The sequence below is a fragment of the Macaca thibetana genome, chromosome 20, assembly GCF_024542745.1.
Source record: "Macaca thibetana thibetana isolate TM-01 chromosome 20, ASM2454274v1, whole genome shotgun sequence".
Lineage (NCBI taxonomy): Eukaryota > Metazoa > Chordata > Mammalia > Primates > Cercopithecidae > Macaca > Macaca thibetana.
The window spans coordinates 49,663,120-49,677,946 of NC_065597.1; the positions used below are offsets into that span (position 1 = coordinate 49,663,120).

The window sequence follows — 14,827 nt, forward strand, 5'->3', positions numbered from 1 at the left end:
GGGCTGGCCCAAGTCCCAGCAGCAAGCATGGGAGCCTAAAGACTTGAATCTGGAGGCAGCACAGGGATAGGCCAGGCCACAGCGCCCAGGTGGCCGTTATCCACAGCTCAGGGACTGCATCTTTTGAGGGCTGAGATCACAGAGCTGCTGATCTAGAAGGGGACTCAGACCTACCCAGTCCAAGCCTGGGGACAGCTGTTGCTTCTTAGCTCTGTAGCATCCAGCTTTCTTTTAGTGGCGATCTTGAATTTCTTAATTTTTATTTTTATTTGTGACATACATTACACATTTTCTAAGCAATCTTGAACTCCTTCAGGGAGAATCCCTTCCTGCCCCGTTGGGGCATCTTGGTGGAACAGGTTTGTCTATCAGCCTTCCTTTCCTGAGACTATTTCCAGCAGAGGCTGGTGAGGACAAACCAACCAGCCAACCGACACTGCCGAGGCATCTCAATCACGGTTGTTGTATGAACTAAGGGATTGCAGCTTTATCCTTTTCTCCATCTCCCCTTCTCATTTTGTTCCCTTCTCTGAAAGCAGCCCCCAACCTTGAGTTATGACCCAGTTTAGGACGTAAGTTAGTCATGGTTTCGGATGCCATGGAAGTGACCACTCACACAAAGGCCAAAACAGTCAACTCTCTAAGTAGGACAGCACAGTCTCCCCCAGAACCTCAAGTCCAAAGAGAAGAATCTTTCCAGAAGAATCTTACATCCTCCTGTTTATCTCCCACCCCCAAAAGAAGACCACACCCGTGGTGGCCAGCATTCCAGGATGCTCCCTAAAACCCCAACTTTCCCACAAAGCTCATCCTCTCCCGGCCTGCATGGCAGTGAGTACACTAGCTACTCAAAAGATTTGAAACACACTTACTTTTTAAACATGTGCTAACTGAGCTGGACTTGGTTTCTGCTGCTGGAAATCTAAGAATCCTAAAAGATGATTGACCCAATCTCCCATTTTTCAGCAGGCAGAAAAATCCACTCTCAGAGAAGGCAGGTAAGTTGCCGAGGCCAGAGTCAAGACCAGAATCTGGGTCTCTAGAACCAGACATTTCAAACACCCCTTTTCTTGTTTCCTCTTCTTTAAAATGGGAATAACACTAACTACTTTTCCCAGTGGTATTAATACTATTAATAATAATAACAATAACAGCAAAGGCTGGGCATGCTGGCTCATGTCCGTAATCCCAGCACTTTGGGAGGCCGAGGTGGGAGGATCACTGGAGGCCAGGGAAACCAGCCCAGGCAACATAGTGAGACCCCGTCTCTATAAAAAATTTTACAAAATTAGCCAGATGTGGTGTTGTGTGCCTCTAGTCCCAGCTATTTAGGAGGCTGAGGCAGGAGGACAGTTTGAAACCAGGAGTTCGAGGCTGCAGTGAGCTATGATCACGCAATAACAACATCTTCTCAGGTCTCTGAGGAGATAATTATGAACAAAGCTGACGCCCAGCATAGCAAAGATGATGTGGCTGGCTACTCTGGCTCAGTTTAGCTCACAGTCTCTTGTGTCCAACTTGCAAGTTGCAGGAAGAAAAAAATGCCAGTACCCTCCCCCATCTTTCTTTTTGTAAATTCTGTTGTTTGTTTGTTTGTTTGTTTGTTTATTGAGACAGAGTCCTGCTCTGTCGCTCAGGCTGGAGTGTAATGGCACGATCATGGCTCACTGCAACCTCCCCTCCCAGGTTCAAGCGACTCTCCTGCCTCAGCTCAAGTAGCTGGGACTACAGGTGTGTGCCCCAACGCCTGGCTAATTTTTGTATTTTTCGTAGAGACAGGATTTCGCCATGTTGGCCAGGCTGGTCTTGAACTCCAGGCCTCAGGTGATCCGCCCACCTCAGCCTCCGAAAGTGCTGGGATTACAGGTGTTGGCCACTGTACCTGGCTCTGTTGGATATTTAAAGGAAAGAAACATTTAACGTTTGTGGAGTGTGCACCTCACGACCTAGGGCAGCAGGGTCCTGAGGGAGTGTGGGCAAGGGTCCTGGCCCAGGCTGCCCGATATGAACTTGGCTCCACTACCTTCCAGCTGCATGACCTTGGCCAAGTCAATGCCCTTCTCCAAGCTGTAGTTTCTTCAACTACAAAGAACAACCATTAACCTTAATGACTCCTGAGGTCCAGTGTTTGATGGTGACTGGAAAACTGCAAGGTGGATAAAAGAAGGTGAATTGGCTCCCCCAAGAAATACCCACAGAGCAGGGGCTGGGAAACAGCTTAGGGAGAGAGTGTCTGGGGCCTCTGCCAGCACCGCTCCCTCAGGCTCCTCTCCAACTTTGCCCAAATGAATAACTCTGGTAGATTTATTTAATTTTTTTTTTTTTTTGAGACAGTCTCATTCTGTCACCCAGAGTGCAGTGGTGCAATCTCGGCTTACTGCAACCTCTGCCTCCTGGGTTTAAGTGATTCCCCTGCCTCAGCCTCCAGAAGTAGCTGGGATTACAGGCATGTGCCACCACGCCTGGCTAATTTTTGTATTATTAGTAGAGATGGAGTTTCACCATGTTGGCCAGGCTGGTCTCGAACTCCTGACTTCAAGTGATCCACCAGCCTCGGCCTCCCAAAGTGCTGGGATTACGGGTGTGAGCCACCATACCCAGCCTATTTTTGGTTGTTTTTAGAGACAGGGTCTCACCCGGTTGCTCAGGTTGGAGTGCAGTGGTACAATCACAGCTCACTGCAGCCTCAATCTCCCTGTGCTCAGGAGATCCTCCCACCTCAGCCTTCCAAGTAGCTGGAACTACAGGCATGAGCTATGATGCCTGGCTAATGTTTTGTGTTTTTTGTAGAGACAGAATTTTGCCTTGTTGCCCAGGCTTGTTGTTGTCTTGAACTCCTGACCTCAAATGATCCGCCTGCCTCAGCCTCCCAAAGTGCTGGGATTACAGGTGTGAGCCTCCGTACCTGGCCAGATTTTGTTGTTCTTCTCCTCCCTCCACTCATACCCTTAACACAGATTTATCAAGGGCAGAGAAAATGCATGGGAATACACAGCCAAGAAGCAATCCAGTGTCCCCTCTACTCACAGCTAAGTTCCTGTTGACGAGGCGGCCCAGCTCCCCAGGTGTGGCTGTGTTCCGGATATCCACGTCGTGGGGGGACACATAAAGCTTTGTGTCATTCAGGTCAAAGAACTCGACTTCTGTGAGACCCACCCACCACGAGTTGCCCCAGTTGGACAGGATCTCCATGGTCACGTAGATGGCATCTTTGATCTCGTCTGCCCTTGTTCTCTGTTTGTCCTTAAAGAAGAGAAAAATAACACCAAAGGATTAAGTCATGACAGGCTTGAATTTGGCTCTACCTCTGCTACCACTGCCTTCAAAAAGTTAGTTAACCTTCAGTGTCTCAGTCTCTCCATCTGTACAATGAGGATAAGAATAGCACCCACTACCTATGGTTATTCCCATGATCAAATGAATTCATACTGTAAAGCATTCAAAAGAGAGTCGCTGTGTAACTGGCACTCTGTGAGCATTCTGTTTGAGAGTCTAGAAATACATAAAAATGTCTAAAAAGCATTGAATTCTGCCTAAGCACGCACATCTCTCCCCCACTACTCAGTGTTCGGTACCCAGAAGCTTGTCACGACATCTGCTGAACTGAGTAGGTGTTACAGGCTGAGGCTGGGCATGGGGGCTCACGCCTGTAATCCCAGCACTTTGAGAGGCCAAATTGGGAGGATTCCTTGAGGCCAGGAGTTCAAGATCAGCCTGAGCAACAAAGTGAGATCCTGTCTTTACAATTTTTTTTTTTTTTTTAAATGAGCTGGGCACAGCGGCACATGCCTGTAGTCCCAGCTACATAGGAGGCTGAGGCAGGAGGATTGTTTGAGCCCAGGTGGTTGAGGCTGCAGTGAGCTGTGTTCGCACCACTTCACTCCTGGGTGAAAGACCTAGTCTCAAAAAAACCAAAAAAACAAAAAAAAGGTTATAGGCTGAATTTAGCCCTTTCAAATTCATCTGTTGAAACCCTAATCCCCAGTACCTCAGAATATGACTGTATTGGAGATAAGGCCTTTAAATAGGTGATTAAATTGAAATGAGGCTGGGGGGAGGGTGGGCGGGCACTAATCCAATCTAGCTGGTGTCCTTGTAAGAGGAAAGTTGGACAAACAGAGAGACACATCAAGGATGCACACACAGAAAAAGGCCATATGAGGGCAAAGCAAGAAGACAGCTGTCTGTAAGCCAAAGAGAGAGGCCTCAGAACAAACCAAACCTGCCAACACCTTGATCTCGGACTTCCAGCCTCTGAAATTGTGAGAAAAGAAATCTCTGTTGTTGAAGCCACCCCATGTATGGTATTTTGTTATGGCGGCCCTAGAGGACTGATATAGTAGGAAACATGGCCCCCTGGCCTTGGACAAGTCACTTGACATCCCTCGGCCTGGCTGGGGAAGATGACATGACACCATCTATGTGATAATCCTGTCACAGACGTTAAACAGGATATCAATACCTAAGAAGGCCCTATCATGAGCCCCGGCCCTGGGTGCGCTCCGTAAGTGTCTGTTTCTTTCTGTTTCTCTCCTTCATTGGTTTTAATGCCTGCCTCCTTCCTGCGTCGGCTGTCTGCTCTGAGAGCCTGCGTGAATGCCATCAATAAACGGCCACCCTTCGGAATGGCTTCCTGAGGCCCTCCGGGGCTGACTGCAGCACTGGTCGCCACGGATCAGTCACTCACAAAATGGTGCATTCCCCGCGTGCACATGCCCTCTGTTAATTAGCACGGGTAATCTGCAATGGTTCTGTGAGCAGGGAGCTGAGCAAATGAACAGCAACTGTTCCCCACTTACTTTTTTAATTAATAGCCAGCGAGACGTGCTATCGCTCTCAGTGTGTGTTTGGAGGGGCCTTGATTGCCACATGGTGGGAACGTGGATAGGGAGGAGGGAGAGAGGTCAGCTCACAGCTCCCGGATGAAAGACAGGGCCTGTTTTGATCAGCCAGCTCCTCGGAACCCACAGCTTCCTCCTTCTGCTTCACAGCCATGTGGCGTCCTGGCCAAGCCCTCTGCTGCCCTGGGTCTGAGTCCCAGGCATGCAGGACCCTGATAAAGCTAAACTGGCCTAGCTGACTCCACGGGACTGGGAGGTTAATAAGCTTGTGCTTGTGTGGAGCGATCCAGGACCAGGTAAGCGGTCAGTCTGGGGGCTGCTGAAGAAGTAGCACTGGTCACCTTGCTTGCTGGTGGGAGGCAGCAGGGCCAGATGGGAGGAAGGCCAGATGGGAGGCAGGCTGCCTTTCGGAGGGGCTGCTAGAACTCCCACCCAGTGCAATCTGAAATGTGCAAATTCCTCAGCTGTGTTGGTAAATGAAAAAGCTGAAGAATCTATTAACTAAGCAAGTGTCACAACTTGTCTGTTGCTACTCAGTGGCTCCTCCTGCTTCTGTACTGCCCAATTTGGGATCCTGCTTGGCGGTGGGAGGGGGACACTGGCTGGGCAGCTCCTGGCCCCTGTCATTCATTGTCCCTGCTCTTGCTGAGACCACTTGATTTTCCTTGGGGGGAAGGCACGGCGTCTCTTTTCTCAGCCATAAAGAATAGGGGGACTGACCCTTTCCCACTCCAGGGAGGGGCCTGACTGGTCCAAGGAAGCACAGGCAAGCACGCTGGCACAGGTCAGTGCAAGCACGCCAATCACAGACTTACATGGTGAGAAACGGGCTTCCCTCCTGACAGTGGAGTCTGATGACACAGGGGTGCAAGGTAGAACCATTCTAGCTATTTGGGGACCATGAGGAGGGAGCAGAGGTGGGACTGAGCTGCAGGTGGTGGGACTGAGCTTTCCACTGTGCAGACAGAGGGGAAAGACACAGTGGGAGCTGCTGGATCAGGCCCCACCTGGCCCTCCCTGTGTCATTTTCAATGAGAAGAGTCTGTCATTTTTCTTCTCTTTGTTGTATAAGTCAGTTTGCCCTGGATTTTCTGTCTCCCGTAATATAAGGAGACTTAGCCGGGTATGGTGACTCACAGCTGCAATCCCAGCACTTTGGGATGCTGAGGCAGGAGGACTGCTTGAGCCCAGAAGTTCAAGACCAGCCTGGGCAACACAGCAAGGATTCATCTCTACAAAAAAATTTGTTAAAAGTAGCCAGGTGTGCTGGGGGGCCACTGTAGTCCCAGCTACTCAGGAGGTCGAGGCGGGAGGATCGATTGAGCAAGGAGTTCAAGGCTGCATTGAGCTGTGATCACACCCACTGCACTCCAGCCTGGGAGAAACAGCAAGGCCCTATCTCTAAAATTAATTAATTAATTAATTAAAATAATACAAATGAAGAAACTATTCCATGCAGTGGGGACCCCAGCTTTGATTTTTCTCGGTGAACTCTCAGCGGATATTTGCTGGTCTCTCCCTGCACTGAGCTGCATGCTCTCAGAGACCTTTCCTGTTTCATCCTCACAGTGGCCTGTGGGGCATGGATTATTGACCCTATTTGACAGCCAGGACCAGACAGCTTAAGAGGCTTGTCTAAGGTCACACAATCTCTCAATGAATGCCACAGATTCAAAGCTGGAACTCTAGTCCAGACCAGGCCAGCTCAGGGGCCTTTCTGCTCTCACAGGATTTTATATGTGGCTTTGGGAGGACTTCGCATTAAGTCCTCACTGGCCAGTAGTAACATTGGTGACCACCATACCAAATAATACTAAGAATGGCTTGGGTGAAGGTAGGGGCAGAAGGATGTGCTGGGACACACACCTTTCAGCACGAAAGAAAATGGAGGCCGGGTGTGGTGGCCCGTAATCCCAGCACTTTGGGAGGCCGGGTGTGGTGGCCCGTAATCCCAGCACTTTGGGAGGCCGGGTGTGGTGGCCTATAATCCCAGCACTTTGGGAGGCCAAGGTGGGTGGATCACTTGAGACCAGGAATTAGAGACCAGCCTGGCCCACATGGCAAAAACCCATCTCTACTAAAAATACAAAAATTAGCTGGGCATGGTGGCACATGCCTGTAATCCCAGCTACTCAGGCGGCTGAGGCAGGAGAATAGCTTGAACCTGGGAGGCAAAAGTTGCCATGAGCCAAGATGGCGCCACTACACTCCGGCCTGGGCGACAGGGCAAGGCTCTGTCTAAAAAAAAAGAAAAGAAAAGAAAAAAAATTGAATCGCCGTTAATCCTACCACTCTGATGCCCCAGTTCCCTTTTGTATTTTGTGTCCTAGCTCCATCAGCACACTCATATGGCCACATCTTTGTGTGGTTGTTGCAATCCTATTGGACTTAAAGATTAACATCACCTTTTACAGTTAGGCTGATATCGCTAACGTTTCTTGTCTGCATCGTCTCGTAATGACAGCTTCCATCCTTTTATACTACTGCATCGTGCTGATGTATCATACTTTTCCTGATTAACTCCATTGTTATAAGACATTTAGGTTTTTAAAAAATGTCTTCCCTACTTCCAATAATTCTGTAATAGACATCTGTGTGCCTCTAGCTTCTTAGTTCTGTGGGGTGATTTCCTTAGATAAGGAAGCGGGATTGTGGGGCTGAAACACTCTGAGAAGTGTTTCTCAGGCTCTTCCTAAGGTCAAGCATTCTGTTTTCCAAGAGGGTTTTACCTGTTTATACAGCTGCCTGCCACATATGTGTGGCTGCCACAGCTTTATTGTAACCTTGCTAGCACTAGAGGTTATCCTCAGAAATAATTTGTCAATTCAGAGAGCAAATGGGACATTTAGGTTGTTGTAATTTGCGTTTCTTGATTGCCAGCAAAGTTGGACATTTTCCTATGGGCTTTCATGCTATTTATGTTTCCTCTTGTGCAGACTGGCTTCTCTCTGCTGAAACTTCTGGCCCACATCTTCCTTTCTCTGCTCCTGCTCTTCATCATATATACCTCTGTGTGTCAGGGATGGGGGGAGATGGAGACACAGGCAGAGAGATGCTCATTTAACCACTGTCAGAGCAATCCCCACCGATGCGAAATGACTGTTCTGAGGGAACCATCCTGAATGTAGAACTGAAAATCAAGTCAAGGCTCTCACCTCTGCGTCTGATACTTGCTCCTTGGTTGGTGAAACCACCCTGCCGAGATGGGCAGAGTCACTTTCGACGGCCTGGAGGACTTTCAGAAGCTTCTGCTGTTGTCTGAAATGGGATTTGGTTTTAGCAAACAGGTAGTAGTAAATGATACACAAAAGAGAACATTCCCATTAAAAGTGCCACACTGACATTTCCTTCTCGGGAACAGGAAATGAAGAGGAAGTATGCACTCTGTATCCAGTTCAAAGGCAAGGGCAGGCTTGCTGTTTTTCTCCCTTTATAAATGGCTATACAATTAGCGATGGAATCAGAGCCCAGCTGGGGACACACTGCTTGGGGCAAGGCGGCCAGCTGACCTCCCTAAGCTTTGAACTTGAGAGTCAAGAGCAGTGGTCAGCCGAACTAAGGCCTACGGGTCAAATCCAGCCCACGGCCTGTTTTTGTACAGCCTGTGAGCTAAGAACAGTTTACATTTTTAAAAGGTTGTACAAAGAAACAACTATAACAACAACAAAACCAACTGCAAAGCATATTTACTATCTGGCCCTTTACAGCAACAATTTGCTGACTCCTGGGCTGGAGATCTGCTCTGCTCCTCTTGTTCCTGAGGACATGGCATTCTAAACCCAGCAGAGCATGCCTTCATCATTTGCAAACATGCCCACATGTGCAGTTTAAGGCTGGGTACCCCCAAGACCCTGAAGCACAAAGGATCTTGATGCCGAGGAAAGAAGCATTTGGCGGAGTGCATGCTGCTTGTAATAAAACTGCATCAGATGTAAAATATCCTCATGGCCCAGCCTTTTCTTTCTTTCTTTCTTTTTTTTAATTTTTTTTTTTTTTTTTTTTTTTTTTTTTTTTTTGAGACGGAGTCTAGCTCTGTTGCCCAGGCTGGAGTGCAGTGGCCAGATCTCAGCTCACTGCAAGCCCCGCCTCCCGGGTTCACGCCATTCTCCTGCCTCAGCCTCCCAAGTAGCTGGGAGTACAGGCGCCCGCCACCTCGCCCGGCTAATTTTTTTTGTATTTTAGTAGAGACGGGGTTTCACCGTGTTAGCCAGGATGGTCTCGACCTCCTGAACTCGTGATCCGCCCGTCTCGGCCTCCCAAAGTGCTGGGATTACAGGCTTGAGCCACCGCGCCCGGCCTTTTTAAATTTTTTTTTTGAGACGGAGTTTTACTCTTGTCGCCCAGGCTGGAGAGCAAAGGCACAGTCTCGGCTCACTACAACCTCCCCCTCCGGGGTTCAAGCAATTCTCCTTCCTCAGCTTCCTGAGTAGCTGGGATTACAGGCACGCGCCACCACACCCAGCTAATTTTTGTATTTTTAGTAGAGATGGGTTTTCGCCATGTTGGCCAGGCTGGTCTCGACCTCCTGACCTCAGGTGATTTGCCCTCCCCGGCCTCCCTAAATGATCGGATTACAGGTGTGAGCACCGCGCCTGCCTGCAGCCTTTTCACGTGCAGGGGAAACTGCGAGTTCTTATTATGGCCACGATGGTACACAGCCCTGATTTCTATTTGGGGCCTGGAGAGTCTTAAAGGAATGGATGGCGGTGCCTTTAGCCTATTCAGTTTCCCTGTAAGTTATAACAAAGGGCTCCCTCTAGGTGGACGCGGACCTGGAGGGCACACAGCTTGGCTAGTGAATTCCTTCTTCATGCAGAAAAGCCACCACCCCCTTTCTGGGCTGATGCAGCCCCAGGCCAGGCCCTCAGCTTAGTAACCAGCACACAGGCTGGGTTTCAGCCCCTTCTCGCCCCTCAGCCAGGCACTTTGCACAGTGCCCAGCATGCACAGCTGCCTGTGCACAGCGGCCCTCGGAGTGTGCCTGTGTGCCATGGCATGCCAGAAACTACAGGCTCAGCCTGGCACATCTTTCTGAAGATCTATTTTGTCTGAAGACTAGAGGGAAGGCTTTATTTTGATAATAAAACCTGACAGTTCCAATAACTGCTGCTACACATTAATGGAACAGAATGCTGAGTTTGGACAAACTTTTAATAGAGAAAAGGAGCTTCGAAGGACGCTGCTGTGGGCCAGCCTCGCCCCCTAGACCGGCAGGGGAACAAGTTTAACGCCCTGTGCTGCATGGGGTATTCTACTGGAAACCTGGAGAAGGTTCAAGTTCTACACAGATTGGGGCCAAACTGACCAAGATAAGAGCTATATGCCTAAAAGAAATCAAGTCAATTTGAATGCTTTAGAACTGGAGGGGGAGACAGAGTATAGTCTAAAGGAATCATTTAACAGATTTGGGGCCAGGCGTGGTGGCTCACGCCTGTTTGGGAGGCCGAGGTGGGTAGATTGCTTGAGCCCAGGAGTTGGAGACCAACCTGGGCAACATTGTGAGACCCTATGTCTACAAAAAAGTACACAAATTAGCTGGGTGCAGCGGCACATACCTGTGATCCCAGATACTCAGGAGGCTGAGGCTGGAGGATCACTTTAACCCAGGAGTTTGAGGCTGCAGTGAGCTGTTTGTGCCACTGCACTCCAGCCTGGGCAACAGAGCGAGACCCCATCTTAAAGAAAGAAATAGGGGGTTTGAAAAAACATAGGAAAAGCAAAGAACCCTCATGAAGAAGATCCCTATGGCTGCACTCCTAAGGAGTTTTGGGTTTGGCTTCACCCTTGGTAGTACCTGCTTCCCAGAAGTCCAATTCTGTCCATGGCCTGGTTGATGGCTCTGGCTCCCCCTGCTGCCCCGGCCATCTCCTGAGTGGTGGTCGCCGTGGTGATGGGAAGCAGCTGAGGATGGGAAAGGTTTATTAAACAGATGTCTCAGGCAACACTCCTGGCCTAAGACACAGCAGGGTCATGGTCAAGGGCAGGCATGCTTAGGCTGACAGTCCCTTTGTATAAAACAGGAACAGGAATGTGAGGGTGACAGCAACTGCCTGAAGCTTCTATCTAGAACCCCTCACACCATCTCAGTTTCTGATGACCAGGGTGCTCCTAGGAAACAATCCACTTCGATGAGCTACTGGAAACCTTCTCTTATCAAAAAGCTTCACTGGCCAGATGCAATGGTGCATGCTTGTAACCATAGCATTTTGGGAGGCTGCGGGAGGAGGATCACTTGAGCCCAGGAGTTTGAGGCTGCAGTAAGCTATGGTCGTGCCACTGCACTCCAGCCGGGGTGACAGAGTGAGACACTGTCTCAAAAAATAAAAAAAAAATCCTCTCGCCATCTCAACTGAGCCCCTGTTCTGGTTGTACAAAGCAAGCAGACTCCATGAAGAATTCCAGTAACAGCATTAGGCCCTTTCATTTTTAATTCTCTGAGCCTTTTCCCCTTCTTTTTCATTTATCATTGACACTAGAAATGTGCCCTGCTGTCTATCTGCAGAAGATTTTAGTCCCCGGAATCTCTGTGGGTCAGGAATTAGGTCATCCAGAAATTCCGGACCTAGGCAGTTACTGCAGGCCTGTCAGAAACACAGGCTAGCGGCAGACGAGGATGATGGGAACTGGCAGGACGAGTGGCAGCAATGCAAACGACAAACAACTCTGGCGTTCTGGGGTGCGACATGCACACCCTGTGCCGCTTGGGCTCTGTCTCCCTCTGCTTCTCCCATCCCCTCTTCCCTGCCTCACAAAGGGCTTCTTCCCAATCCTTGATCAGGCTGGGCTCATTCTCACCTCAAAGCTTTTCCCCTGTTCCTTCCACCTGGAATGCCGTTCCCTGTTGTTGGTGCCTTCTGAACAGGCAGGGCTCAGCTCAGATGGGACATGCCTTCCAAGGGGCACCCATGACCACCCTGTCAGAGGCAGCCACTGCCCTATACCCTGTCATTCTCTCACATATTAGCAGCTGTGATTGTCATCGCTCTCTGATGTCACCCTGTTTATGAATGGTTTTATTTGCTGCTGCCTGTAAGCTGCATGGGGCCAGGGCTCATCTGTCTCAGCTGCCTCTGTATTCTAAGCACATGGCACAGACCTGTGTATGACCAAGCAAAGACAGTCCTGGGCATTTTATTAATTCACGTCCTTATTTGTTGGGACCAAATTTGCTGAGATATACTTAACTGACCTAGATAGATACAGATTAAAAAATGTATTTATTCAAGGTACTAAGATCTGTTTTTCATTGTCTTGTCAATAAATAGAAATATAGGCTGGGCGTGGTGGCTCACACCTGTAATCCTAGCAATTTGGGGGACTGAAGCGGGTGGATCACTTGAGGTAAGGAGTTCGAGACCAGTCTGATCAACATGGTGAAACCCCGTCTCTAGTAAAAATACAAAAAATTAGCTGGGCATGGTGGCAGGTGCCTGTAATCCCAGCTACTTGGGAGGCTGAGGTGGGAGAATCACTTGAACCCAGGAGGCAGAGGTTGTAGTGAGCCGAGATTGCACCACTGCACTCTTGCCTGGGCAACAGAGTAAGACTCTGTCTCAAAAAATAATAATAATAACATAAATAAATAAATAGAAATATAACAACAGTTTGAGTCAGCAGGCCTGGGTGAGTTCTGGCTTCGACTCGTGACTTTGGGTAAGCCACGCCAGCCCTGGTCTCCCTATCTGTGAAATGGGCAGCATGACACCAGTGCTCAGGGCACACAGTGAGGACCTGGTGGGACAGCGTGAAGGAAAGTGCCCTGGAGGCCATCAGGTGCTATGCACATGCATGGGGCTTTGTCATTCATCTCTGCCTGGCACTGACCTCAGGGGTCTCTTCCTTCTCCTCCAGCAGACTGGTCCATGGTTTTGCTGGTGGTCCCTCTGCATCCTGTAAGGATGTGATCACATGATGTGACGTTGGAACAAAGCCTTCACTCCATGCTGTTCACAGAAAGATGAGGGCACAGAAAAGGGCAGGGACCTTCTCAAGCTACCATAGACGTAAAGTTCAGGGGCAAGGTCAGAGGTCTGGGAACACACACAATAGGTGCTGCTTGATGGATGCCCCAAAGAGCAGCCCCAAGATAGAGCCTGGGGAACAACTGGTGCTGGTGACAGGGCCCTGGGCTTGCAGGCGGGCAGACCTCGGCCACTTCCAAAGATGTGATCACCCTGTCCTTGAGAGAAGCAGGCCACCTTGCTTCTCTGTACCAGTGGCCACATCTGTGAAGTGAGACGATGAAACCAGCCTGCCTATTTCAGGGCTATAGAGAGCATCGAGGGGGACAAACTACAAAAAAGGGTTTCAACAGGCGAGTCACACACCAAGCTTCTGGGAAAGAATGTGTACCCCAAGCTATACCCAACGCCTCCAGCTCCCCAAGGTCCCTGCTCCACCCACCATTTATCCTCCTATTGGCTGCTCAAAGCTGAAGGCAGCAGCTGGAAACTCAAATCCCTGTAGGTCCAGAGAGGCTCTGTGAACAAATGAAGTGGGCCAGGGGCAGGACAATAGGAAGCAGTGAGGACTATGGATGCCTGAAGGGTCCATGCTTGGGAATGAGACCTTTCCTGGGAAGCCAGAGCTTGTCGTTGACTCCATTCTTCACTGACCCACCTGTTTGCAACCCTGCTCTAAGGTATCCAGGGTTTGCAGGGAAATCAGTGAGGATTGGAGGCTGATTAGCACCCAGTTTAGGCTTTGTGAAATAGAGTCAAAAGAAGGCGGAAGTAATGGGAGCCATAGCAGGTCAGTGGGTGACTGTCTGTGAACAGTGGAAACACGGATGAATCTGGGGTCAGCGATACCCACTACACCTCTCTCTTCTGCCCACCTGCTCTTCTTAACTGCAGCTCAGACACTGCCTAGTCCAGGGAGCATCCCCTGGTTCCTCGCCCCGCCCGGAGCGCACCTGCAGTGGGCTGGCCGGCTGCTCAGCCTTTCTGCTGAGGGGCGCCCTCTGCAGGGCCGCGTTCTCCACCTGGATGGCTCGGAGCACAGCAGAGGCTTCTTCCTCTGGGTCCTCAGCCTCGCAAAGAGTTTTGCGGGTTGCAGACAGGGGTCTCTCTCGCCGGCTTCCAGGTCCTGAGGGCAGAAGACAGGGGGACGTTCCTTTAGATTATATTCTCGGAGTGCAGCTCAAAATCTATTAGACCCCAATTGAGGAACATTCTATAAAACAACTGGCCTGTAATCTCCAAAAATGTCAAGGTCATAAAAGACAAAGAAAATGGTCCCAGATTACAGGAGACTAGGCAGACACGGCTGAATGCAGTGGTGGCCCTGGGGGCACTTGGTCCTGGGGAGGGAGCAGCGCTGTAAAGAACACTATTGTGGCAACTGGGAAAATTCAAATACAGTCTGTGGCTTAGACAGTGGTATTCTATTAATACTAAATATCCTGAATTTCATTAGTGTACTGTGCTTATGTAAAATGCCCTTGTTTTTAGGAGATACATACCACAGTGTTGAGGGGTAAAGGGGAATGATGTCTGCCACTTAATTCCAAATAGCTTACACACACACACATACACACACACACACACATGCGCACATACGCATGCACAGGAGTGAAGGGGAATGGTGTCTGCAACTTCATCTCAAATGGTTTACACACATACATGCACACACACACATGTGCATGCACACACACAGTTCGGGGTAAAGGGAAATGATGTCTGCAACTTCATCTCAAATATTTACACACATACGCGCCCTCTATCGATCGATCTAGCTATCGTTATGTAATTTAATTTACAGATCAATACATGATAGCGGGCATACACATAAGTGTGTGCATAATATTTCTGTATATATAAAAATATATAATTTTTGTATAATTATATATCTTTGTATAATTATATATAATTTTTATATAATTATATATATATATAGAGAGAGAGAATAAAAAGCAAAAGCAATTGGAGTAAAATGTTAACTGGTGAATCTGGGTGTGTGGGTGAAGGGTGGAAGTGTCAGTGTAC

The 14,827-nt window shown here is 49.2% G+C and overlaps 1 protein-coding gene across 3 annotated transcripts in view; it reads right to left on the bottom strand.

The window, feature by feature from the left end:
- KATNIP (katanin interacting protein) overlaps positions 1-14,827 on the bottom strand; it is a 233,638-nt gene that overhangs the window by 68,968 nt on the left and 149,843 nt on the right. For all 3 annotated transcript variants that reach the window (XM_050773880.1, XM_050773878.1, XM_050773879.1), the window contains 5 exons: positions 13,756-13,928; positions 12,666-12,731; positions 10,636-10,742; positions 7,997-8,099; positions 3,028-3,243 (listed from right to left, as the gene is read on the bottom strand). In XM_050773880.1, coding sequence (XP_050629837.1) covers positions 3,028-3,243; positions 7,997-8,099; positions 10,636-10,742; positions 12,666-12,731; positions 13,756-13,928 — 665 coding nt within the window. The remainder of the gene's footprint in view (positions 1-3,027; positions 3,244-7,996; positions 8,100-10,635; positions 10,743-12,665; positions 12,732-13,755; positions 13,929-14,827) is intronic.